The 27,827-nt window shown below is 43.5% G+C and overlaps 1 protein-coding gene across 1 annotated transcript in view; it reads right to left on the bottom strand.

Moving 5' to 3' along the window:
• EGFLAM (EGF like, fibronectin type III and laminin G domains) overlaps nt 1-25,008 on the bottom strand; it is a 73,687-nt gene extending 48,679 nt beyond the window's left edge. The window contains exons 1-4 of the mRNA XM_054810883.1: nt 24,700-25,008; nt 6,081-6,190; nt 4,231-4,314; nt 2,486-2,512 (exon numbers count right to left, since the gene is read on the bottom strand). Of these exons, the coding sequence (XP_054666858.1) occupies nt 2,486-2,512; nt 4,231-4,314; nt 6,081-6,190; nt 24,700-24,814 (336 nt within the window). The 5' untranslated portion in view covers nt 24,815-25,008. The remainder of the gene's footprint in view (nt 1-2,485; nt 2,513-4,230; nt 4,315-6,080; nt 6,191-24,699) is intronic.
• Nucleotides 25,009-27,827: the final 2,819 nt, after the last annotated feature.

Raw genomic sequence — 27,827 nt, 5'->3', positions numbered from 1 at the left:
TGCTTCTCTCTTCTGGCAATGTCCTCTCCATGAACACAGCAGCTGGACATACAGTGAGTACCTTTGAGATCAAGTATCCTCTAATCTTCTAGGATCAAGATATTAGTGAATAGGTAAAGATTCAGGACATCATCAAGCTACCCTGACCCGTGGCAATCTCAGGGAATACCCACCTCACATCAGAACACTTTCACATGATATTCTGGAGAGGGAACACGTTTACTTGTACCCCACTGTCCAGGGGCCTGGGAGTACATATTCCACCTCATTTTTAATTGTATTTAGGAGGAGGGTCTTAAACCCAAATTTTCTCCATCCCAGAAGAGACACAGTGGCCTCACAGATAAGGAATTTAGGTGGCATGTGGAAGAGTTAGCTCCTCATCATTCTTGTAGTCTTTCTCTCCACTCAGATTGCCTCTGTATTTTTGAAGCATGATACCCCAAACTGGACATTACATTGCCGATGAGGCTTTATGAGGCACCAACCTCATTTTCTTGTCTTAGACAATACTCTTGCTAAAACCCTGCAAAATGACATTTGGTATTTTCATTACAATCTCACATTCCTGAATGAGGTGAAGCCATGTGATGCCTTTTCTGTGGTGGAGGAGTCAGGTATACATAGGAACCGTGTGTCCCTCCCTGCCCTGCCACACAGCTTGCCTTCCCTCCAAGTGTGTTGAAACTGTTTGTGAGGCTGCGCACCTCACAGAAACCTGGATTACAAATTATTTTCCAAAGAAAACCCGTTTTCTGTTTTGTTTTGTTTTAATCCAAAACCCCATCAAATTCTGGATTACAGCCCAGCTGCAGAAACCGAGCTGGGTTTAACGACACTTGATCCCCCGACAATTCCTTCACTCCACTGCTGGTCTCAGCTGGTGACTCCCCATTTTGTACTGGTGAATTTGGTGATTTGATAGGGAGCACTGTTGCTCTCTAAGGCTCTGTGCCTGACCTAAAACTTCCCACCTATAAAGCCTGCTAGTTTTTCTTGCTTTTTTCTTTTTTTTTTTAAATATTTGTTCTCAACTTCACAAATATTATGCCCTGTAGAACGACTGCCTTATTAAACTGTACTGCATCTGCACTTCTCCTGGCTGCTTTCACTCACGTGTTCTCTATTATAAGGCGACACAATACAGCTATAATACATTATCCACTTTGCTAACACACAGGCACGTGCACACACGCACACACAGAAACAAGCGACCCAGTTCAGCTCGTGCTACGACAGTCTTGCACAGTCCAGAAAAGTCTCTGAGAAAGCAGCAGGGTCGTACCCGGCACCAGGAGAGGAGGCTTAGTGACGGAAACATGAACTACGCAGACTTAACCACAAAACTATTGCAGATTTCTGTTGAGTTCAGTATGAATATAACAGAAAGCATTTCAGTGAGAACACCACTTCCTGAGGATTAATGACAGCTGGGAGCTGATTAATCCCAGTCAGTCATACTTCTCCACAAGTACCCCTCAGAAGTGTTATTTTTATCAAGCAGAAAAAAGGGCCCCAGCATGGAACCTCAATTCTGAACTGCCATAATCCAGACTCAGCTCAGCTGGGATCGAACCAGACAGTCCTGGTTCAAGTGCATCCTGAGGTGTCATCCGGACATCAGTCTCCTACAGTCCCACCAAACTTCCCTTAATTCAGGCCATGAAAGCTGTGCGAGATCCACCAACTTTGTGGCATTTCTCCATTCCTAGAACAGCTCTCAGAAAAAAAAAAGTTTGCAAGAGGCTGTTGATGTTACAGATCTCAGTTAAACACTGAAATCATTGCCCTTATCCTACCCAAACCTGAGCACCTCCTGCTTGCTTTCCCCCCCAGAATAAACCAAATCTGCTCACTGCTCATAGGAACCAGACTGGACTAAGTGCAGGACTGGAAATAATTACTCTAAATAATTCACCAGCTGCAAAGCCATTAAGAGGGCTGGTATTTCTTTCAAAACTGTTTTATACTAGTTGTTAGTCTCCCACTCCCTCCTGGGCGTTGCGTGGCTGGCCTCTTCCTGCGCTCCTCCTCCTCGGCTCTCGCTGGCCTGGCTCAGGTTTTGCCCTCTCCATCTCCTCTCCCACTGCCGGACTTTGTTCTTCCCTGCCACTGTGTGTCTGACCACCCGACTCTCCCTGTCCCCTGTAAGTCCTCACTGCCTGGATATAGCTCATTTTTTACACAAGTTTACTTGATTAAAACAGGACATCCATAAATAGGTTAGATGACTGAGAGAAAAGTTTATCCATTGCTGAAAAGGGACCTGCTGTACCTGCATGTGTCCACCTTCTTCACCTCTGGATTTTGAGCTTTCACTACTATTTGCCACATTTTGACTACAAAAGATCCTGTGTAAGTGCTAAGTAGACTCGGCATTTGAGATCAACTTTTGTGTGTGAATCTGTGGAAAGACCAGGTCAGGAACGTTCAATTTCATTTTAAATCACAGCTGCGACCAAGTTTCACCTCAAGCAATACTTACAAAAACTGCTTGTCCTTCATTTTGACCCTGGAATAAGGAAAATAGGACTTGTTAATGAAGTAACATACTAAAAACTGACGGCAAAATCACATAAATAACAGTTCAGGGAATTAAAACAAGGCCAATGCTGCAACATACAGTAGTCTATGTGCCTGTTATTCATCTGTGTGAGTACTGGGATAGACTGTTCTCCCAGTGAGTAAGAATTACTGCTGTCAGGATTAAGATTTTTAAAAAAAAAAGTTCTGTTTGATCCTTGTTGGCACTACTAGCAAGAATGTTTTTTGGGAAAAAAAAAAAAAAAGCAAGTGAGGAATGCAGAGATAAAGATCAGAAGGGAGAAAATAATGCATAAATAAAGAAATATCATGGCAATCATAGTCTTTCATTCACCGTGATCCCAGAAACCTGCAGGACTCAGATCTGACAACCAAGTGACGGAAAACTACAGGAAATCTGAGCATCCCCCTCACTCATGCTTCTCACAGGGAAGGTTTCTGAGCACTGCCCAGCAGCAATCAGGAAATATCAGCAAATGCATTTCATCGAACATCAGGTGGGGAGGTTGAAGGAAGAGGGGTGAGGAAATAAAGGAGAATGAAAACAAGCTGAAGAGAAAGGAGGAAAAAACTGAATTGGGAAGAAGCATCACTTAATAAACACTGGAAAGCCTGTTAACGCCCCTCTGTGCGCACATGTAAGCCTCTGATTCCTGTGCTGGTAACGTTGCTGTCTTGTGGACAGACTGCCCTTTGCAGTGCAGTATTAAAGTGCACCCCTCACAGCACCCAGCCTGTAATACTCCTTCACTCTTTGCCCAAGCAGAGGTTGGAAAATCTGTGTTTCTGCCTTGCTGAACTGAAAAAAACAGCTTCTCTGCACTGAAGAAGCACCAGCATGTTTTGAGAATACCCTTTAAAAGCAGACAGTATTAAAACGATCCAGAAGCACGGAGGAATTGCTTTCATGTCAGCACTAATTGCTCAGCCGTGCAGCAGAAGAGGATGGGTGCTGGTCATTCATGAATGGAAAGGGGAGGGGAAATTGGACAGAAAAAGGGAAGGGGGAAAGAGAAAGGGAGAGTGAAATAAAGCACAGTAAGAAAGCAAAGAAGCAATAAAGGGAAAAACAGAACTAAAGGAAAGGGGCAATATGGGAAGCAAGGAGGAAAAATAGTGCTTTCAAGAACAAAAAAAACAGAAGTTGAGGGAATCTTCTAGGAGATGGACTGGCACAACTGCAACTAAAGCAGCACTATTAAACTTGAAATTCTATATTTCAGGAGGCCACAGTCTTACACAGAGACAAAAATACACTGAAAGCTGTGTCTCCTTTAACTCACATACTTACCTGTGTCAGACACTGCAATGCACATACACTGATATTGCAACTCTGATTGTGCATAGAGTCATGCAATTCCCCTTCCATATGTGGAAGTGCACAGAAAATGCATATTAAAAACTGAAAGTTCTATTTTAGTACGTGCCAAAGGTCAGTACAAGGAAGACGCAAGCAAGTCCCAATAGTTTTACATGATAAACTAGTCAGACAACAAGGAGCAAAAATGTACCACACCAACCTGATTACAGAAAAACATTGTGATTTCCTTTTGCTCAATACCCAAAGTAGATCTGGGGCTTGGATCGTCAGCCTAATTCACAAACCAGCAGCAAGTAGACAGTTGCAAGTTCCCATTTGCAAGCTAGTCTCCAGTGCTCTGACTGTTGACAAAAAGAAATACTCACCATGCTAAGCATATCCAAACTCAGGGGAACATCGTGTGAGAGCTGTTTAACTGCTTTGTCATCTTCAACCTCTGAGTAAAAGACCTTGGAAAGAAGATATAGTCAAGCTGCTTAAAGCAGTAACGCAATGCTTCAGAATGACTTAAAAAGTGCATTGTTATCACATTGTGGACAGTATTTCAGCCTATGATCCCCTACCTTTTCAAAAGCATGAAAAGGTAATGCCCTCTAACATTCCCTTCATATTTCCTACAAGTTGTCAGTATGACCAAAGGACACCATCCTACAGTGTATATGCTGAACTGAGGTGAAACACAGCCTAGCTTTCGGGGAAGACTTGAACTGACAACTTTAATTATGCATCATTTGGACATGGTCAGCTTGCTATCAATGCTGTTTGTCATTGGTTTTACCAGCATGCCACACATGAGCTCAAGGCTTAAAAATAAACTGGGGCTTGGATGCTTGATGTACTGCATGAACAGTGAAAACTATTTATGATTTGCGACTATAAAGTATTGCAACTGTTTGAAAAACATCACGACCCATAGAAAAGCCACTTACTGCACCTCTGTTTTCACACAGAAGAACAGACCCAACAACACACAGCCTGGCTAAGGCAGGTTCTGGACGCAGCAAGTGATTCTTGGTGTCCCAGACAACAAGCACTTTCATAACAATAAAAACAATCCTGCAGCTGGGCTGCATTAATATCATTTACAAGACCATAGGATGAAGTGGCAGAGATACCTATTTCAGTGAATTTTCTCACTCTTTTAGCATACATTAATAATAAAAGTAGTCAGAAGTTTTCTGCTTCCCACCTTTTTACATAAAACTGAATTTTGGATTATTTTTTCTGGAAATTTCAAATCCTTCCACAGAAAATGCTAACAAAAACAACTGCTATTTTTTGTTGCTGTTGTTAAAGGAGAAGCCAACCATTTCTAGTAGATATCCCACATCTTTGATGATAATTCCCTGCTGACTAACTTCCATTTTGGGACTGAGTTCCATTGCCATGGAATATCTGTTAAAGCAATACATAATAAACACGAATAAGTGGCAGATTAGTGCTCATTAGTTTTCTGCCTGCACACTAAAACACAGTACCCCATTTAAGCTAGCCACTACACTTTGCCCAACAGGCAGAAGGTAGCATGGCAGAGGCTTGGAGAGGGTTAGAGCCTCCTCTACAAAATTGCTGGATAAAACAGGAAAATCACCTGACTTCTTTAAGCAAAATTCACCACAGGCTTAGGAGGGAATAAAAAAAGAAGCGTCTTTTGATATTTATGGCTGTGGCTGGGCTCCCATGGATGCCATGGAGTACAGTATCTACTGGGGAAGAGAAACCATGAAACCCTCCTTCCTCTGTACCTGCTGCCACTCTGGGAAGGTTTAGAGGTGTAGTTTGGAAAAGCTATTCCTGCTAAAGCAATCCCTAGGCTGGAAGTATGAGTCTCAGGATCTCAACAGCCCTGAAATCAACATGGATCTCTCCTCACCTGCATAGTGTAATATGGACCTGCTCCACTCTGCTGTTTTAGAAGCTGCAGAGAGCACCAAGACCCTTGCATGAAAACCACAACAGAAAAGCAATCTATATCCACTGCAGGCCCTTGGCATCCAACCCAAATTCCATCAGCCTCCTTCTGAAACATGAACTGCTCGTTTCTTAAAGTTACAGCTTCATCCATTCAAGCCCACTGTCCCTTGACTGTGTTCTGGGTAATGGCACAATCTGCTATGAGCGCGGGCTCTCCTGCTTCCTTTGCCATGCCACATGCGTAGTCTGAGGCCATGTAGGGTACTGCAGGCCTCTACTAGCAGCACAGAGGATCACTTACCGTATATCCTGTGATGGTGCTTGCATGCTGCTTTGGCATCCTCCATTGCACGCTGAATGCTGTGCAGTTCAGTGAATCCAGCAGAATGTCAAGAGGAGGCCCCAGTCTATCTGCTCAAAGCAAAATGACATTGTGTAAGAAGCCATAGGACATAAAACTTCTCCTTTAACCACCTAGCAGGTATGGCTTTGAAGAAGAATAGATGTGCGCTGCCCTTGTTCCAAACTGTCAAACATAACCCACTACTCAGATTTGACTTGGGTGCCCCTTTTCCCTCTCCAACTCCGCCCTCCAAGGCAGTGGTGGGATACCAGGAGGAAGGGGGCAAAGGCGGACATCGCCTCTCTCAGTGGCAAGGAGCTGTTGATCAACTCAGGACACCTCATGGACACCTTCAGCCTCACCCTCACTGCCCTCCCCAGGCTTTGCAGCAGCATGCTGGTGTGAGGAAAACCAAACCAAATCCAAAACGTGCCTCCTATTCAGCCCTTTTCTGCTTTGGTACAGGCCAAGAGATCCCCTTCGCAGGCCACCAGGAGGTCTCCCATTCACCACCGGCCTCTGCAAACTCAATTCCTTCATGGCAGCTATGGATAGGAAGGGCAATGATTTAAGTAAGAAGCAAGTTTAACCTGATGAGGAGAGCACAAAGGACCCCTCAGTTCCCACCTGCCCCTCTCAGGCTGCAGGCTATGGTGATGGGATCTCTCGCCATCACACTTTCACTGCTGCCATGATGAACCCTGTCTCTCACCAGCTGCAGTGGGAGGAGGGCATTTTTGTATGGCTATACTGGTCTCACAGCACTTATCTGTCACTTTTGGTGGCTGGTATTTCAGTACAATGGCTAAATGAACTACAGCAAATAAAAAAGGCTGAAGAAGGAAACCCTGAGATCCACATCTCCAGTAACATGTTATCAACTGCATTTATTGCTTGAGAAAGAGGCAGGTGGAGGAGTGTGTCTGCTCTAATCCTGGCAAGATTTGTAACACAACTTCCCCAAACCACCATCATCAGTGCTCTTGAAATAAAACCCACTTAACAAACAACTGTAACAGAGAACTGATTCAGACACTTTAAAAACAACTTATTTTTTTTTTAACGCAACAGTTTTACTATACTTAGTGTTTTGCATGTCTTTACCTATGAAAATTTTAAGTAAAGGCTAAGGAAACCCTTTTACTCCCCCCTTTTTTCCAAAGCTCTGACAAAATATCAAGTGAAAACAAGCTACTGTACAGGTCATTTCTAGATGTGAAGCAAGCCTACATCGTTATACTTGTCACTTCCACCAACATATTTGATTTGAAGCTAAATACAAAACTTAACAGCTTACAAACTCTGCACAGTGTCAATCAGCACCAAAACCTGAGTAGTTAAAACAAGAGCAGAACTGATATTCTGGTCCTTTTCAAACTGACCCTGTGTTTTCCCACTGTTAGGAAACTTTTTGGCTTATGTTTCTTAATTTGAGTGAGCAAGTGTGGCCAGTCAGGGTCCACACCTCTTGGTTAACACCGATGACTTTGTTTTCCTGGCCCTTTTATCTATTTCTCTTCAATGCTAAAAGAAATCCTGGGCAGTATTAGGTGCAATCATGAAAGGAGAAATATACAAATGAGGTTTAAGAGACCCTAACTTCTTTCACTATTCAGTAGCTGTGCCTGAAGTGGCTTCAGCCATTTTTTACCCAAAAAAATTCCCAGCAGACTATCTCCTGGGCAAGGCTGTATAGGAACTGCAAGTGATGGGCTCCTCACCAAGAACTTTTATTTTTTTCCCTTTTATTATTGAAACAACACAGTGGGGGATAAGAAAACCAATACACCTTCAGAAAAAGGGACTACCTATTGTATGCTAGAGGTTTGTACTTTCTACACACCCCAAGGATCTTGCTTATCCATTCAACTTGAAAGAAATTCTGAAGACTAATGCATGATTATAACATCCCCAAGAAGTTCATGTAGCTGTAACATGACATTGTTACACTTAAACATTAGAGACAGAAAACATGCTTAGGGCTCTACCTGCATGAATTGTCCTCATCCCCTGTAAGGATCTAATCCGAATTAACGGGAGCACACACAAGAATTACAGTCTGCCCTAACAAGCTCCTACTCTGTAAACACAAGCCAACAGCTGGATTCCCGGATTCCCATTTTCCCTCCCAGCCTGTCATGTTTCCCAGAGGGTAAAACAGGGAGCTGCAATCCCCTCCCAGGCCCTTTCCAGGGACACCACCAGCACGTCCCTTCCCCTAGCTGCCAGGGCAGGGGCATGAGGAGCAGCTGAGCACATCCTAAATGGATCTTCAAGTAAACAAATAACCACCCAGTGCTTTGGGCAATGCAGTTGAGCAACCAGCAGGCTTTTAAATGTGTCCCTGAGATGCCAGAAACTACCCAGGACCCAAAGACAGGGACATCCACACATCCATACTGTCTGTACAGTCTGTGGCAAAGGTCCAGACTCCCAGGAAAGCCTACCTGGAAAGCTCTGGAGGATAGCACAGCTCACAGACCATATCTGTAAGTCAGTACAGACATCTTTTGGGAAGGAAAGGAGTTCAGCCATATGGATAAGAGCCAAACCATGCCATGCTACTTGCTCTCTGGGCCCTCACCCATTCTATTTATTAGCACAGACTTAGTCTCATGGATGCCTGCTTGGTTCAGGGGCTCTGAGCACAGCAGGGCACCACCTCTCGTGCTTGCCTCCAACCCTGTGTTCAGCAGTAGCTGGACCATACACCGCCACGTAAGACCTCCTACCGAAAGGAGAGACAGGGAAGAGCAGCCAGGGCTGGGGCATCGCTGTCTGCTTAAGCAGTATTTCATATTCAGAAAACACCTTTCCAATCTTCGTAACACCCAGTGAGGCAGATTAGTATTAGAGCTGCATCAGTAGTAAAGGAAAAAGAATACTTCCCTAAACATTCACTCTTAACATATTTGTGCCATCCTTGTATTACTTTCTGAGGCTCTATGAGACAAGTTTGGTGAGAGACATAGTTGCCGAAATAACAAATTTTAATCAGCAATGACAGATACTCATATAAGGCGGACTTCCAATCCATATTCTAAGTGCATGATAAGCAAATAAAATTATTTACAGAAAGTATTTGGTGAATAATTTGGACAACAAATAAATTTGAAAAAAGTGCAATCCATTTGCTGACTATCTACAAACAGAGAAGCAACATCTGTTTAATAAGGAGCCATGCCATGAATTATTCACACAGCCATACTAAACACTACTATCTCCAGTTTGCAGATGATGAAAGAGACACCGAGAGCCAAATACTGACCTCAGTTACACTGGCCTCTAAATTGTCAATGGAGGAGTAAATACAAACTTAAGCCAGGGAAAATGAGTGCAAGGAGCCAGAGAGGTCTATATTTCTATCCTCCTTGTTTAATTCTCCCTAGAAGTCAGGGAATTCAGCAACAAAGACGGTGGCAGGAGGTGTGCTTGCGAACCAAGCATAAGCGCCATCGGCACCTAGCGCCGTCTTCGTGAGCAGCCTCAGACCACTCAGCAGTCAAACGATGGTTTGGGGCGTGTGCAGCATCTGCTCACCGTTCCACTGCATCCTGCCCTCCCCACGACAAAACCACGCGACAAGTAGGCACGTGGTGCTGCCTCCTGTTTAAACCGGGAGCCAAGAGGAAAAGGAAAGCCTGGTCCAGCCTTGCCCCATGCATAGAGTTATTTCTTGGGGAGAATAGAGGACAAAGCAGAGAGGAGCATCTCATGCAGCATGGTGGTCCCCACAGCCCTCTGCTGTCACCGCTCCTGATCTTGCAGCGTACTGATGCACATCGGGGGACTCAGAGTCTCTTCTCGTTGCCAGAGTCTGAATTTCACACAACTCGGCAGGAAGTAAAAAATGTCCGTGTTTGGACTGAACTTTCCCTTTGCAACCATGACAAAGTGACTGCGCAATCTGACACAAGCAGTGTTTATGCCACTGAGATGCAGGAGATGTCATGGCTTTGAAACAGTCCTGCTGCAGCACAGTATCAAAGCGGTTTGTCAGCTGATCACAACTGTTGCAATACGTATCACTGTTTTACTAACAAACTATTTTGAGATAAATGTGTGTTCGAGGTATTTTGCAAGGTTTTACAGAACATTATGTATTAGGCACACTAAAAATGGATATTAAAACTTGTCTAAATATTTATGTCTTTATGTCAAAGGTCATGTTTACACTACAAAAAGTAAAAATAATTTTGAAGGGTAAAACTCCTTGGGTATTTGTAGTTCTTCCTACAATTCAGGTCAGAAATACCTCTCTTTTCAAAATTCAGCATGAAATCTCCGTTAATCTGGTAGCATCACGCACAGTGCAAAACCACAGCGGAGCCTGCTCCCCTCTGCAGGTTGGAACCTGCAGACAAAGGACGTGCAATATATCTACTACTTGTACATACTCTGAAGATCTGCCTCAGTGATAATCCCACCCGCAAATGTCCTCTGCATTTAGCTCCAGTGAATACCTAAGAAGGCATGGAGATCAGCCCTGATCATAAAGAACAAAGAAACAATTTATATAAAAAGTAAAATTAAATGCATTTTGTACAAACACAGTTGTTCTCCTTTCTTGTCTGTCAGGCACAGAAAATTCCATATTGTCCAATATGCTTTGATGAAACTGGTAATGGAAGCAATGGATTTTGGTTCCATGCAAAGAAGCCAGTAATCAAGGGGGAGCACTCTTACACATATGACTATAAATTGTAAAAATATATCAAATACAAGAAGTTAATGAGGATTCAGCTGTAGATACACAATGTTGAGCTGACAACGCTGTATTTATTCTTCTGCTTACAGCTATTTTGTTTCTTGTTTATAGACCTCTTTGGTTCTGTACTTCTGAAAATACACAAAAACTGCTGAGCCAGTGAAGAAGTCACCAAGCAAGCTCTCCACGTGAGCTGAAGAATATATAAGCCCTCTCCCTAGGATGGAGTTAATTTCACCATTTTTAAATAATTACCATTATTTAAATTTTTGCTTCACAAAAGCAAGTCAAATGAAAAATGATAAAAAAACTTCTCCCATCGATACAAGTGTCTTTTCCATCGCGGCTCCCACTGCCGCACACAACAGCCTCCGCCCGTAAATTAACCCCCACTGGCTACCATCAGGGTGGCCACAGGCAAAGTGCCTCCTGGGAACGGTCCCCAGCCTGGGCCAGTCAATGATGTACCAGTGCCTCGGGATGCTCCAAGCCATCACTGAGTACACCAGCTGAGATGTCACTTCCACATCTACACTTGCGATTTTAAGCAGAGTTACCTTGGCTACCTAATGGGAACACTCCAAATTAATCCACCCACTGCTGCCAGCCTAACATGCTGGCCTCGTGCAGAGTTCAGGAGCAACCACTTCAGCAGGGTGCTCTACGCCAGCTACTGCAAGAAAGCTGCTCATGCAGACACAGGCAAGTTCTTCCTTCCTTCCAGGCATGAAGTGACCCCAAAATCTTACTACAGTGATGAACAGCTATGAGAAAAAAAAAAAAAAACAACTTCAAAACAAATACATTTCTTATATGCACAAGCTTCACATCTGAAGTGCTTTGCATAAATTGGGTAAAGCTTGTCGTGGTTTCTACTACTATTTTAGAGGAAATTTCAAAATTTATTTTAATTTTACTTTAGATGAAAATAATACTGTCTGAAAACAGTATTTTTAAAAATATTCATGAATCTGAAAGGATTGGGGTTGGAAAATTTTCTTTTAGAATTTTAATTGTATTTTGCATTTCATATTCTCTTTCCTTTTTAGATGTTTATGCTGTTACAAGGTATGCAGCTAGTCACAGGTACTTACAGGCCCTGAAATAATTTACAAATAATTCACTGATACAATCCACATGCAATAATATGGTAATTCATTTAAGGGAAAACAGATGGTTAATTTCATCGTTACTAGTTTATGGTTTGGAAAATTAAAATCTTTATACTACATATTCTGTACTACTATTAAAGACAGGGCATAGGCCAACAAAATGAGACAACCATTTCATTATTTTACTAAACCTCTGTAGGTAACCACTAAGAGGTACTGAGTGAAGGACTCCTTATTTTCCAGGTTAATGTGTCTCCTATTTGTGTCCCATGCAACTAGAGAAATTTGTTGGTGAAGTGTCGGCTGTCACTACTAACATGTCACAATATAAGGAAATAGGAATAAAAAAACTCATGAAAGACAATTCAAACTAACTCTAAACTGAAGTTTTCAGAAGAAAACATTTTCCAGAAAGACAAGTTCCTTTGGATTTCTTTCATTTCAAACATTACTTAATTCAGTTGACTAATTCATCAAAAACGCCTGAGTTTTATTGAAATGGCATTTTATCATTGAAAAAGCTATTTTTGAGAAAAAAGTCTGTCCGTTCCTAGAGGGGAAACAAAGTGTGTTATGGCCCATTCACTCTATCACTGAAATATTGGTGAAATTCTCATTTGTAAAACAATAAACATCAATAGTGTCTTTTGTCATTTCCCTTCTTTTTACAGACTGAACGAGATCATGCAAACACCGTGGTGGAATGAAGACAGCATGAAGAATTGAAAAAGGTCAGGAAATCCTAAATGAAAAAAAAATGTGCTATCTTTTAATCTCTTTGAAGTATTTTCCAGCTCCCACTGCCCAGCAGCGGTACAAGAATCTCCCAGCCGCAACAACTACAAAGGATGATGACGTGAAACTGGAAAATGTCAGCTGCTTTCTCCTGATCCTGCACTCTGAGTAGCAACATCAACATGGAAAACATCAAAAAATGGAGAAATCTTGACAGTTTTTGCTCCAAATGAGTCACCTACCACTGCTAGTGCACAGATCCTGACAAGAGGAAATCCACAGGATTGCCTGCACACCGCCACAGTGAGCACTGGTGCAGAGACTGCAGGTAGTGTGACCCTAAAGAGGCATCATGGTTTTTGACCCAGACCATGGTGCACAAACCTTTGGAGAGACTAACCTTATCTCAGTCAGTACCTTAAAAATATTGTAATTAAAAAAACCCACAAAACCCTCCACATTATAATAATAGCAGGCTTGGACCCACGTGATGTTTTTCCGATGCAGTATATAGCATCCGTTGTCTGCCCCAGGTACATCTAAGGTGACAGCCATCAGGGTATTTATAGCCCAAGGAAGAGGAATGAAGGAGGCAAAGCTCACAACTTAAGCTGCAGTGCAACACAGCGAATCTCATTAAAAACAAACAGGCACAATGTCAGTGGCGACTTTGTCGCGGCTTTTCCTGCTTTGCCTTGGCCCTGCAGATCATGGAGGAGAAGGGTAGGCATGGGAAGCCCCATTCCCCTCCCCACACTCCTCCCTGGAGCAAGGCTCTGCTCCCGGGAAGGCAGAGAAGGGAAAGAGAGAGGAGGGGAGTTCTGCACGGTGCACAGTGACTTCCAGCCATGAGAAGGAAAAGCAGAAACTGATTTTTAAATATATTTTTAAAGAAAAATACTTCTAGCTGTGGATAGTTATGCACTCGAACTGCTTTTGGGGAATTCCTGGTGCCGAAGGTTATTAAAAGCAAGGGGCACCATTATCTCTGAACAAAGGTCTAGTTTACACCTGTTGTGCCTTTGTCAAGAGGAACAGATTGGGCAATCTCTGGATAACTCTTACAGGCTTGTGTTTTTAATAATTACTGACCAGAGGCCAGTCTGACTAACACAAATGCATACACTGTACCTGCAGCTGAGATAACTCGGTGAAATACTTCTCCTAAGGGAAGCGCTTTCTTCTTCCAGTACAAATGTAGTATAGAAGCCTGTAAAAAGTCCCACCAAGACACTCCACCTATATAACCTGACATGCATTCCTGGAAGCCTGGGCCAAAATCTAGCGCTCGCGCCCCTAAAACCAGGCTTGTGCTTCGGCTGTCAAACCCCCAGTGCTGACGCATGGCTGCCCTAATTCCTGACGTCTCTGCAGAACCTTGGCCTGGCAGAGGAAAATGGTAGCCAGGTCCCTATTCCCGGAGAAGGGGAAGCACTGAGGCTAACCTCTCCCTGCTCCAGCCTATGGTCTGCTTGAATGCAAAGCTCAACATTTTTCCTGGCTTGGGATTTCCTGGCTGGGCTCAGATCTGCCTCGTCCCTGCGGATGCATCCAGCAGCCAGTGGGCTGCGGTTGGCCTTGCCTGCTGCTGGTCCTGCCTGCTGCCAGGGCTCTGCCTGCCCTGCTGCTGCCTGCCTTCTCATCGACTGCTTCACCAGTTTTCAAATAACTTTAAAAAAACGTGTCTGGGAGGTTTAAATTAAGCATTAGAAAGTAGCTGAAATCAAGCAACAGCATGATAGCATGTCTGTGCAATAGACTTTAATAATCACTAGGACGGGCTGGATGAGAACCATCATGCCAATTGCTTCCCCTGGCATCGCCTCCAACCCCGTCTCCCTCCGTGGTTTTCTGTACTGGGACCACACTGGGAACTGCAATCAATTCAAAAGCCACTCAGCTGATGGGCAGCAGCAGCGGCTCGCCAGCCAGGCACCCCCGTGGGTTTGCACGTGCTGCCCGGGTCAGACAGATCCAGTGAGCCGCAGGGGAAACTCTGCACCCAAGGAAAATCGTGTCATCCAGAGGTGCAGTTTCATCCTACCACTGAGCAAAAGCAGCAGCTCACTGCCAGTGGGAAGGGCAAGGTCTCACACCTTCTCCTGCCCTGCCACATTCCCACTCCTCCACCCCTCTGCCTCCAGGCATTTCCCTCCACTTTCCTACCCCAGGGCTTCTCCCTCCCCTTTTGCACTGATTTTGCTGTCATCTAAGAGAATTCAACCCACTTCCATCAGAAAAAAAAAAAAAAAGCGTTGTTCTCTTTTCTCTCATAGGTTATGCATCTGAGGTACTAGGAACCACGGACATCGGAGGAGCTCCAGAAAACATGGCACTCCAAACACTATCAGAAACAGAAACTGGAAAACATTAACAAAGTTGACTGCACAGTGCTTAAAGCGAGGTCTCATAACCGAGAGTGTCCACTCATAACTTGAGTCTTAGGCATTATTGGTGAAAATAAACTCTACTAAGCAGGCTATTACTGTTCTGAAATGAAATCATAAAAATAAAGATAAAAGTCAGCCTGCTAAATTTTCTGAGCATTTATAACATGGGTAAAATATATCAGAGAACCACATATGAAAGACTTTGTATTTATTATTAAAAATACAGCTTCATTATATAGATTATATATATATAAAAAAATAAATAAAAAGGGCAGTTAAACTGTAAAAATGCCAAATAAATAACTTGTAAATTTGTTTTCCCATCAATCAGTATCACTTAGGGGTATACTTTTCAGGTGTTTGCTATCCAAAGCTTATTATCTACAATGGGAACTGTGGCAGAATTGCTCATGCTACTTGAAAAATGTTCTCCTTGATGTGTCTTAATTTCTTTGCTTATATCTACTACAGATTTCTCTCTCGCTGATACACAATACAGAACTGAGCTGTTGAAGAAATAGTTTCGTTGGTATAAGAAACAAAATTCCAGGGGAGCTTCTGGAAAAGTGGTCAGATAGAGAAACCTGACAATCATACATGCATTATGGACACACACACACAAAACACTAAAGTGTAAAGAGGACAAAGCTGACCATGTGACAAGCAACAAATGTGCGGGGTAAGGACAGGACACGGACCATCTTGGGTTTCCACAATCCCTACAAGTCCTGAGTAATTGTTTTGAAGCTCATTACTGGCGGACAATCTGGTCATGCCCCACAGAGTACCACATAAATAAATGTGTGGGTTGGTTATCCCTGAGGTTTCGGCACAGGCCTCATACGGCTATGCCACCTCGAATGGTAGCAACCTCCCACCGAACATCTTTGTATTGATCACACCTAAAGTAAACACACGCTTCTCTGTAGAAAGCAGAGCAGTTGGTGCAGTTGGTGTTTTCCATCCATGACAGGATGGAGGACAGCTCGAAGGAAGCTAAACACAAGAGATGAAACAGACATTTTCAAGAGATACGTGTGACACTTTGCAAAATCACAGAGAGGGTGAGGTTGGAAGGCACCTCTGGAGATGACCTAGTCCAAACCCCTGCTCAGAGCAGGCTCAGCTGCAGCAGGTTGGTGTTCAGCCACTCTCACAGTAAAAAAGGTTTTCCTTATGTTTAAATGGAATTTCCTGTGTTTCAGTTTGTGCCCATTGCCTCCAGTCCTGTCACAGAGCACCACTGAGAAGAGCCTGGCTCCATCTTCATTACTCCCCCCATCAGATATTTATATACATTGATAAGATCCCCCTGAGTCTTTTACTGTCCAGGCTGAACTGTTCCTCTCAGCCTCTCTTCATAACAGAGATGGTCCAGTTCTTTAACCATCTTTGTGGTCTTTTGCTGGACTCACTCCAGTATGTCCACGTCTCCTCTTGTACTAAGCAGCCCAGAACTGGACCCAGTACTCCAGATGTGTCTCACCAGTGCTCAGTAGAGAGGAAGGATCACCTTCCTCGACCTGCTGGCAACACTTCTAATGCAGCCCAGGATGCTGCTGACCTTTTTGCTGCAAGGGTACATCCACCAAGGATGCCGCTGCACAGTGATCCTAAGACGACTGGAGAAACCAGCTCAATTGCAACTGTGATTTTATTAAATCAGTCAGGGAGGAAATCTGGCATCTTCTCAAGAAGCAGGAAATTCTTCTCCGACTCAGTTCCTCCATAAGAAACAGGATAATTTCACTATCTTCTGCAGTAAGCAAGTCTCTCCATTCACCAGCAGTATCAGCAAAAATCACAGAGGAAATTTTTTGTCTCTATTAAGTGACTAAAATAGATGTGTTTTTTAAACCTGAATCCCTGCACTAATTTAGTATGGCACATGGCAGTGTATCCAAAGAGCCAGTAACAAGAAGCGGGATGTGAAAGCTGGAAGAATGACTGGGAGGGATGAAACCTTCTTCACTGCAAGGGACAATAAGACATGGAAATATATCTCAGCATAAAGACCAAATACATAAGGGAACAAACAGTGAATGACCTAGGCACCGTTATGATGTCCACAAAGCTAGTATCTAATACTCCTTAATCCTCTCAAAGTGTTCCCTGCTCCACCATCATGCTGGCTTCTGCAGCCTGCAGAGTCCAACCCTTTGGCCCCAACCCCTACCAGGGCTGCCTCACCATGCAAGCCATGCCTTTCTCTTGGCATCAGCTGGTTCCAATGGCTCATTTCTTCTTTCTGCCCATTTTAGGTGCTGTCTACTCCTTTGTCCAGAAGCGCCTGGAAGAACACCTTATATTCTGCAGGCTTCTTCTTCCTTCCTCTGATGAGTCCACAGACATAAATGGCTTGAAGGCTTTTATCTCAGCCTGCTAAGTCCTTTAGCACATGTATGGAGAGAGCTGCAATTCTTGACTGTATACTTCACCATACCATAGTGCTGCCATTATGACTATTCAATGAAGATGAGAACAGTGGCAACCTGCATGCAACAGGTTCATGTGGGAACAGGAATGTCATGAAATAGGAATGGGAACTAAAAATGCCAGCAGGACATTGGTCTCTGTGTATGGCTGGAGTACCAGCTGCAAGGCCACCATCTCTGTAAATAGTCATCTTCATAAAAAGCCTGCATATTTTTAGAATCATTTTGCCTTCTCCTGTGATTATCTAGAAAGCAGAATATGAAACAGAGCTCTCATTTCTGTTCCAGGTAACAAATTCTGGTTTCTGCTATCTCTAATTAAACCACAAAAGTTTTGGTCCTAGACACTTACCTTCCATCATTTGCAGTCTGACAGGTTTTGTTCATGTTTTTTTCCTAAAATGATCTTCTATTTGAAATTTCTCATGCATGAAAGAACTTAACTTGAGTGAAATTCTCTATAATCTTTGCCCTTAGGATTTTTTCAGATTTTTGAGCAACAAAAAGCCAGTCTTCATTTAAAACTTTATATGTGCAATAATGCCTCTGACACATCAGAAGAATCGGAATGATTTCTGTATTTGAAAGCAGCATGCTCAACATTCACAATATGCTTATTTTCCCTCATTTTAGAAAGACGATTCAAATTGCAAGTTCCAAATGTACACAGGTGTTGATATTTGACTGTACCATCATTTTCACAGGTGCCAGCAATTTTAAATTACTTTGAAAATTGAGAGAGGTGTGAAGAATAATCTGGTTTGGGATTCTTCCAGCCTCAGAGAGCGTTCTGTGTGAGTTACACCAGTCTGACTGTTTCCACAGGGAAACTCAGAACCACTCGGTGCCCACTTCTTAGAAGAACTTCTCTTAACACAACTGTTATCTGCACTGTTATTTAGAAAGTGTTTATTAACTACAAGGTTAATATATATATATCTAAGTGGAAAGACACCCCATCACCACTTGGTGATACACCAAGAAAGTCAAGTGCAAAATATGTTAGCACCTCCACATGGTTTATCTAAAAAATGACCCAGGATAACTTTTGGCAATGCTTGAATGAAAGAACTTTTTAAGAAAACAAAGCTGGTGTATTTTGACCATCCAATTACATGGCCAGCAAGTCACTAACAGAAGAAAAGGATTCTTCCACGGCCCCATAGCTGTCCTTTTCCTTTTGAATGAAAGGTTTCCTGGGTCAATATTGTGCAGATTTCTCTTTCATTGGAGGCCAAAATCCTGAGTAGCTTTCCTTACTCCTGGGTGTAGTTACAGTGCTCGGTAGAAGAACTGGTGTGAAATTGGTGTATTTCACACAATACACTTCTCACCTGGACAGTTTTATGGATCATCACACACCACATCATTACCTAGTTTTGAGTTAGTTACCTGGTTGTGATGGAGCTTCCCCCCTAAGCCTACAATTTTCAGTGGCTTATGCCCTCCTGAAGCAGTTACTTTCAAAAATGAATTCGGCTGTGCTTGTTCTCAGCTCAGCAATTCTGAAAAGGCTAAAAAAACAATGTTGATCTTTTGTGGTGGTTTGGATGTTCACGTTGTATAAAATAAATTTGGTTTTCATGTGTAAGCATCTTCACTAAAAATAAAAAAATAAAAGGAAATAAAATCTTGCCTATTCTTACCCAAAAGTATTTCCTTTGAGTTGGAATTAATTATGAAGAACAGGTTTGGGGCTTTGATTTGTGGGGTTTTTTTGATAGATCATTTGTTTGCACAGAAAACCATCAGGAGATTTTATTCAAGATAACATAGCTAACATAGTCTCCTGTGTGCCTGTGGTTTAGAAAGCCTTTTATTACCTGATCACAGACCACTGTTGCACATTCATTGATAAATATATGATTGTACACTCTTCAATATATGAAATAATAAAGTCTGCAAAGGCCCCTTCATGGTAATGTACTCAGATTATAGGCATCTTTGATATATTTTAATAACTTTTTAATATGAGAAAAACTTTCTATAACCATTTATTTTAGTGTTTCACTTCATTGTGGCGGAAAAGCTGAGAAAAGGTCCTGTAAGTCCTGTTTTGAGTCACTATCATGAAGCAACAATGCTAGGCACCTTTTTTATTCTTTTATTTCAGTAAGATCACATTAAAGGGATATAATCAGAATCAGGTATAAGGTTGAGTTCCAACATCAGCATGATCTGAGGAACGGGAAATTCCCAAGTATGCTGTCAGCTAATTGATGAGATTGTGGGGCACCAAAGAGAACTCATCCACTGAAACTTTCCATTTTAAGACAACAGGGTACTCTCCTGCTCCTCTGGATGTCTTTTAGGTGACTGACACTCAGAATCCCTGCCATTAAGTTTAAGAAGGTGAATTGGATCGTCGGATGTGCTCGCTCCTAACGAGCTGTACACAGTACACAGTGCTGTGCCTTGCCTAGTCCAGTCACACTGTGCATCTGCCAGAGAAAAAGAGGGAGTTTTTTCTGCAAGGTACGCTGGAAGATATGGAGGCATTAACCTATGTATCATTACTAAGGTAACATTTAGCAGCCTTGACTGAAATTGGGGTACAGCTGTGCTGGGCACCCTACAGAAGTCCTATTACTGTCTAATGCAGCATGGTTGGACAAGGATAAAAGCACAAAACCACTCTAACCCCATTTTGAAAACTGAAAATCTGGCCTGGGAAGGACTGGCAAACCCTCAAAGCAAGTCTGTGACAGCCTCAGGACAGAAAGATTTCCCAAGGCTCATTTTAGTGCCTTAACTCCGAAACAACCCCTCTTCTCCAGAGCATCACTGGGAACCTCAGTATCTGGTATAGGCATAAGTCCACCAATTGTAAAAAATCTCTTGCCTAATTTTACCTTTCTGAACACTTGTGGAAGTCTGTATAGTAGTTTTAGAGGGGGTATTGGCAAAATGGTGCCCAAGAAACATTTCTCAAAAGTTTCCTTTTACAGAGGAAGATAGAGATTTCAGAATGGAAAGGACACAACACGTTTTGCTGTAAGACTAACTAGAATTGGAAAACATACTCCAAAATGCGTGATTAACAGTGACATACTAAGTAACATGCTCAAGTGAAATAATTCAGTGCATTCCCATTGCTGCCCCAGAGGATATTGGGGAATGCTTATATCTGCATGAGGTGGTGATGGGTTTGATGAGCGCTAGCAGGATTTACCAGAGTATGGACCCCAGAGGTACTAAATCAAGTCCAATCAAAATGAAAATGTCACACAACGTTGTGACACAACTTACACCCACATGTGATAAACAGCAAATACATATATAATTAGTGCTAGGCTGATTTTATTGGCGTTGAAGACATAGAACAGTGTGGTCTGATAGCCCGTGTTTTGACCTATGTCTGAAACAATAAAATAATTATATTAATCTTCCCTCAAATAAATTATTCACATCTTCTTTATTAGTTTTAGCTCACAGATACACACCATCTCTGCCAGCTCTGCAGCCCTCGTGTTAAGAATCATTCAGCTTCGGTCTCACTCCTTTTCTCAGACACTTCACATTCAGCAGCAGATCAACCTCACCCTTTCACACTTTACATGTGGGATTCATTATGACAGTGAATTACAACTCATTCTATTGTTGTTCCAAAAAAAAAATTGCAATATTTTAGAACTCAAATAAGCACCTTCTTTCTCAAAGACTGCTACATTTTCCATATCTGTAGGTCTGATTTTCAGGGTAGTTCGACCTATTTTGATACCTAAATAGATCTAGAGTTTCAAAAGTGTTCCATATCCAGCAGCTCTTATTATAGCCAGATTTTCTAAAGAATTCAAGTATCGCAGTGCCAAGTTCTTTGGAAAAAAAAGTAATTTACTGTAGTGCTGACCAGGGATCTGGGCTCTTTTGAAAATCTGGCCCTGGTATTGAGCGCTACACTCTTGTAAACTCTTCAGACTTTAACTGGTCTGATTCCTCCAGAATTTAGTCACAAAGCCAGTGATATCTACTGTTAAGGCCATCTGGGAAATAGATATAATACAAGCCCAATTCTTTGTATTAGTTGGCAAGCATAATAAAAACAAAAATAATAAAAATAAGATTCCTAAGCATCAGATATTAATATTTTATTTTCTCCCTGCAGACAAACTCAGCAGTTCTAACATTTTACAGGGCATTAGAACTTTACACTCTGTTACTAAAAAAGTAACAATGCAGTATAGTGCAACAACTTCATGCCATGAACATCCATGGGAAATCAGCTACGTGGTTGGCTCTTTCCCCTATAATCCTTTAAAATCATAGAACCATTAAAATTCAATATTATTGTGTTTATATTAGTAGTAGTATTACACATTGGGGGCTAGGTTTAGGCTTTCCAGCCTTCGACCAGTTGACTGAAACTTGAAACAGAAGCGGTGGAAATCTGTGTCTCTGCAGAAGGCAAAGGGAAGAAAACAATGTGAAAGCAGCAGCATGAGTGCCAACTTCTGGGAGTACAAGATTTAGAGAATCCCAGCCTAATCTGTTCCTAACTACGCTATCCACCACACAGTGTCTAAGGATTTGTTTTAAGCTCTTCCCAAAGTGTCTGTCATCCTATTTCCTTGTCTCCAGCAAATGTATCATGTAACCGTAAATAAATGTTCAAACGAGTTTAGCAGTCATCAGGATGTTTCGCATTTGCGTACAACAGCTTTTTTCCCTGAAGTTTAATTTAAGAAGTTGTATTTGTGGCCATTTTACTATATACTTTATTTTTAGCTTCACAGACAGATTTCTCATTCAGCTGCTTTCTTGGGATTACAGAATTGATCCTTGTAAGGTTAGCCCTGAATGAAAAACTTGGAAAAACAGACATGCATTTGACTATCTTTTTTTTCCTTTTGACCCACAGAACCTCCCAGTCAGCTCCTGTTATTGAAGATGAACTGGTTTTATCACTTCTCTCTCAATACAACCTTTTGCTTTCACCTAGGTTACAATTCCTGTACAAGTCTCACTTCTATTGCTATTAAAAGGGCAATATTAAAGAAAAAAAAAAATCTTAAAGAACTTTTTACTATCTTATCTCTTCTTCAACCACCGCTGTTGGATGTGTGAGTAAATGAGAGTTTCTTTCCGCTCTTAACCCACCCAGCATGTGATATGCTGCACAACAAGGCAGAGATGTGAGCTATGTGGAACTATACCTGTTCTCAGTGTTTTGACAGCAACATTTCACAGTAGGGACCCAGCCACGGGATTCTTGGAAGACCGAAATTTCAATAGCCCTTGGCAAAATGCAGATGGGATTTAAATCACATACTGCTGCACATAAACTGCCTAGGGAATTCCCTCTTCAAATCTTGCTACAAGTGGATTTTCTAATGTTTGCACAGATTTTGAAAAAATTGTTCCCATATAAAACTGGCTACTTCTTATACAGCAAAAGAAGTAGAAAAGGAATGACTGAATCAGTGAACCTGAAATAACATAAGTTATAAAAGAGTGAACATAAAATATGTAGCTAACAAAAGTAAGGTAAACACAATGTTAGCGTATTAATTCATCCCCTCCACAATATTACAAACAATTTGTTTCCAAGCTTTGAACTGTTTTAATTTAATGCACAGAAAGACATTTCCCCTAGGTCTCTCATTCTACCGTGATTAGGTGAAACAAGTATGCCAGTATGGTAGAGGAATCTTTAAAAATTTATATGCATTTCCATCCCCAAATTCATATATCTAGTATTTTAACATAAGCTACTAATCTCATTCACAAGTACTGTCTGCCTAATTTCCTCAAGTACTTAATAGTAGCTATTATGATAACCAAGGATCATGGGACTAGATCCCTAAGAGACAAGGTCAGAACAGTAAAATTAGCCATCTGTCCATAAGGGCTTTAAGCTCAGGCTGTATTTAAGTATTAAGTTTCCAACTGTACAGGCATTTGTTTTTTTCTCAGAAGAGCAAGAGAATGCACAATACTGATTCTAAAAAACAGCAATACAAATCTTGTAACACTGTGGAATATATACAAAAAGGGTCTGAAGCCGCAAATACTTTGTGAGCTGAAGCAGAATTTATTAAACTTGTTATGTTTTCCATTGATCTGATCCTGGTGAACTCTGTGATAAAAATCGGTGTTGGCCTCAAAGACTGCAGGATAGTTGCAGTGTTTGAGACAGTGCTGGGCATCAGTATTTTCTCTTAGCATCACAATTTTTGCAGAATGTAAAACTTTGCCATGCTCTGTGTCCCATCTCACTGTTTACATTTTACCTTACGGTTTCACATGCTGCGGACTGCAAGGGCTGTAAAAGCTGCCCTGACTCCAGGTTTTTAACTTTCAACCATTAAGGACCACACACCACCTTGATTAACATGCAAAACCCCACAACAACCGTGGGAACTCTCCTGCAAGTCACAGGTAATCTTCAGGCAGAAGCAGGACCTTGAAGCACCCCACATTATGCTTGGTAAAGAATAACCACATTTTTTGGTGAAATTATTCCTTCCCTAGCCATTTTTCTTCCACATTTACTACTCTATGTCTTTCTTACATTATTTGCTACCACACACATAAATGTCACAGCCAAAGCACAGCCTTGCCGTCAGAAAACCTCTGACTGGTACAAGAGGTTCACCTGGCTCCTAACCCTGCTCACGCAGCATCACAGGTTATGGGCTCCAGGGAAAAGGGATAAAATTTTTGTCAATTCCTTCCGCAGCAGCAGCAGTCGGATCTTTTGCACCCATCGGCATTGGGTGCAAAACGCCAGAGAAAATGGATTGCACACCGATTCCGCAACTTCATTGCTTCCCATGGCACATTCTCTGCCACTGCCTGGGCACCCTCTCCCACCCGCGGGTGGGAGGACAAAGCAGGGGCTTGCAGGGAAGGGCGGGGAGCGGCGCCCGCCCCGCCGGGCACCCCGGCAGCCTTCGTTAGGGGCTCGGTCTGTGCGGAGCTCACGGACGAGCTGATTTCACGCGGCAGCGCCGCGACCTCACCCCAAGCGCCAGCAGCCGCCCGAGAAGCGTCCGGCGGCGGGCACTGTCCCGCCACGGCTGCCCGGCCGGCGGAGCTCCCCGCCCCGGCCCCGCTGGAGTCTCAACCCCCTGCGGCAAACGCCAGTTTTCAAGCGACGCGAAACTTTGCTTGGTGCAAGCGCGGCACTGAAAGGGCATCTACGTCCCCACCCGGGGAACAGCCCGCGCACCCGCCGGGCACCGCCGTCCGCCCTACCTTGCCGGCGGGGAATGCTCCTCCGCGGCGGCACGGCGCAGCCGATGCACGAAGCCAGGAGCAGCAGCGAGGCGAGGCAGTGGCAGCGGCGGTGGCAGCGACCCGGTACCTCCATGTGCGCCGCGTTCCCCCGCCGCCGCCCGAGCGGCGGAGATGGGGGCCGGTGGCCGCGGGCGAGGGGCGCCGCCGCCGCCGCGCGTCCCCTCTGGGCAACAGCCGGGCGGGCAGCGGGGCTGGGACCGGCGCGGAGCGGAGCGGCGAGGCTTGTATTCGCGCCGAGCGAGGACGGGGAGGGAAGGAAGGCAAGAGGGGAGGAGGTTGGGTCCGGCCCTTTGATGGGATTATCACCGCCCGTGGGGCGGCCACGGCGGCGCTGGGCACGGCTTGGCACCTCCCCCGCGGGCCGTCGCGCCGCAGCCCCCGGCCCCGGCCGGGCCCTGACCGAGGGGTCGGGGCGTCCCCTGTCGGGTGCCCCCAGTGCCGGCGGTGCCCCCTCGGCGGGCCGGCCTTGCCCGCGGGGTGGACACCCGGGACCGCCCCGGACACCGTGGGGCGATGTGCCACCCCTTCTTCGGCGGGGACCCCCTGCTCATCTCTGCCCTCCCACTGCACAAGGGAATGTCCTCAGGTCCCTCCCGTCCTGCAGGACCCCAGCTCGGCCGCTCCTCTCCTCGGGGGTCGTGGGCATTGACACTTGGGTTGTTGGTTTCTTCCTATTTTCTCTGGTTTCCCTAGGAGGGACGGGGCTGAAGCGGCAGCCAAGTGCTGGGGCAAAGGCGAAGCTAGGGAGAGGATTCAGTGAGGAAGTTGTTGCTGAATTAAGAGGATAAATTAAGTTTAATCCCCACAGATGGAGGCTGAGACCTATCCAGCCACTCAGACTAATACAGAAACCCCTGTGGAGATTAGAGGGGATGGGGAGGGCCGGGGAAGGAAGGCAAGGGGAAGCTGCAGAGATTGAGCATCCCACAAAAAGACAGGAAGGGATGAGCAATAAGGAGTCTAAAGCATTCCTTCAGAGCAATATAACATCGGTGGGACAAAAGACCAAATCTGTTTGGTCCAGTACCCTGTCTTTGAAATTTAACAGACAGAGGAAGGTGCAAGAAACTTCGTATTAGGCAGATGTAGGATTATATGCCCTCTGCTTTAGGTCTCATCCTAATCTGTTAGTTGGAGATCAGTTTAAACCCTGAAATATCAGAGCTGTTATGTCTTGAGGGTTTGTTTTGGAAATGAGCTTCATTTGTTTGTTTTGCTGCTCACTTTGATAACTTTGAGTAGTTTTGATGTCCATATAAATTATGTATGTTTATACAGTCCCTTTTTGAATTTTATTAAATTCGTAACACTGATACTCTGTTCAATGAGTTCCAGGCTGTAATTTTATGACATATGGGGAAAAAAACAGGAGGAGATCAGAAGAAAATCTGTTTCTCTGCAGGAACAATGCTGAGACAGGAAAATAAGGAAAGCTGTACCCTTTCAGGGTACAAGAGAAGACAAGGAAATGGTGATGAAGTCCTTTTGGACAGAAGATCAGAGGAAGGGAGTTGGAGCCCATATCCCGTAAAAGCACTGCAAGTACCTCAGGAAGAAGTCGGAGGGGGAAATCAAAGTGCTCACAGGAGATGGTGGAGAGGACAGCCCTTGCGTCCCTCAGCATCAAGGTAAGGAGACAGAAGCCTGGTCCCCTTAGAAAGGGCAGCATGTGAGTTTCAGAGTGATCCCCACAATAGTTCTGTTAGTGTATTTCAGATGTCAGTGATGTCTCTCTCACACCCTTATCAGCCTGGCTTTGCAGAGCTGGAGGAACTGCAATACGTGTGGGAGCAATGCAGGAATTCCCAGTGGGATCAAGGAATGCAATGCATTGTGTAACTGCAGTTCAGAAGGCAGAGAAGGAACTCTGGACTCCACATTTGCGCACAAGTCACATGGGACTGCTCACTCGTCAGTAAAAGATGGCAGAAAGATCACAGCAAGCGCTGAAGAAATCTAAGTCTGTCCTTTATATATGCTCCAAGTAATTGTTATTTGTACAACGTGCTGTCATCAGATACATTACTACTTCTGCTTTTCTTCTTCCTTGATCTCCTTCCTTCCTTCCTTCCTTCCTTCCTTCCTTCCTTCCTTCCTTCCTTCCTTCCTTCCTTCCTTCCCTCCATTCTTCTCTCCCCCCCCCCCCCCCCTCTAGTATATTCCTTCCTCTAACTTTCTTTTCTGGCAGCACTCATATTGGCCATTGTTGTGGTTTGTCTACTTTCTTACGTATGCCTATCTACAAAAAGTAATCTGTGATTCAGTAGTGGCTGGACATATTGAGGCCAAATTGATTGGATCACAAAAGTTCAGACTGCTGAGTTTCAAGCAGTTGTAAGATTCAGTCAGATTTTGTAATTTTAATTAAGGTTTTGGAAGATTATCTCTGCAACCATGCAAGCTGGAAACCTGTGTTCTGCTAGGATAGAGTGGGATATTCAGTTCTGGGTGCATGGACAGGTGCTCTTCTTGAAAATCCTACCAACAACGGGAATATACTGCAATCTCGTTGAAGTGCCTCTAAATGACAGAATGAATCCCAGTGGCTTTCTCACTAGTAAGGTTTTTATACTCTTCTCATTGGCATAGTCCCCAGTTGTCTTCCAGTAGCATACAGATTAACATGAATAACACTTGGCACACATTTGTTATTGCAACCTCTCTCCAGAGGGAAAAGCATTTTAGTGGAGTGTCTAGAAATAAAACTTAGAATTAGGTTTAAAAGATAAATGTATGCCCTGCCGTTCATTGATCTAGGAGAAGGCAAGAGGAATGAAGTGTACCACGTATTTCTGACAGTTGTGAGTTTTGGGAGGGATTCATTTGCCAGCCTCAGACCAGCTTCTGAGGTACATCATCTTCTTACAGGTGAAAAAATTAACTTTATTGTGGAGGACTCTGCTATGCAGAGGAGCACAGTTGTTACTAATGACAGACCGTGGCTGCATATTCATCCAGTTGCTTCTCCTTGTCCTCACCTGAAACTTCTTTTGTCTGGATTCGGCTTTCATCAGTGGTCTGTGATTAGATTCAGTCTTGGAGCCATCTCTATGCCAGTGATGAGATTTTTTTTTTGACATCAAGCA

The sequence above is a fragment of the Grus americana genome, chromosome Z (genome assembly GCF_028858705.1).
Source record: "Grus americana isolate bGruAme1 chromosome Z, bGruAme1.mat, whole genome shotgun sequence".
Classification (NCBI taxonomy): Eukaryota; Metazoa; Chordata; class Aves; order Gruiformes; family Gruidae; genus Grus; species Grus americana.
This window is presented reverse-complemented; position numbering and strand designations above follow the sequence as displayed.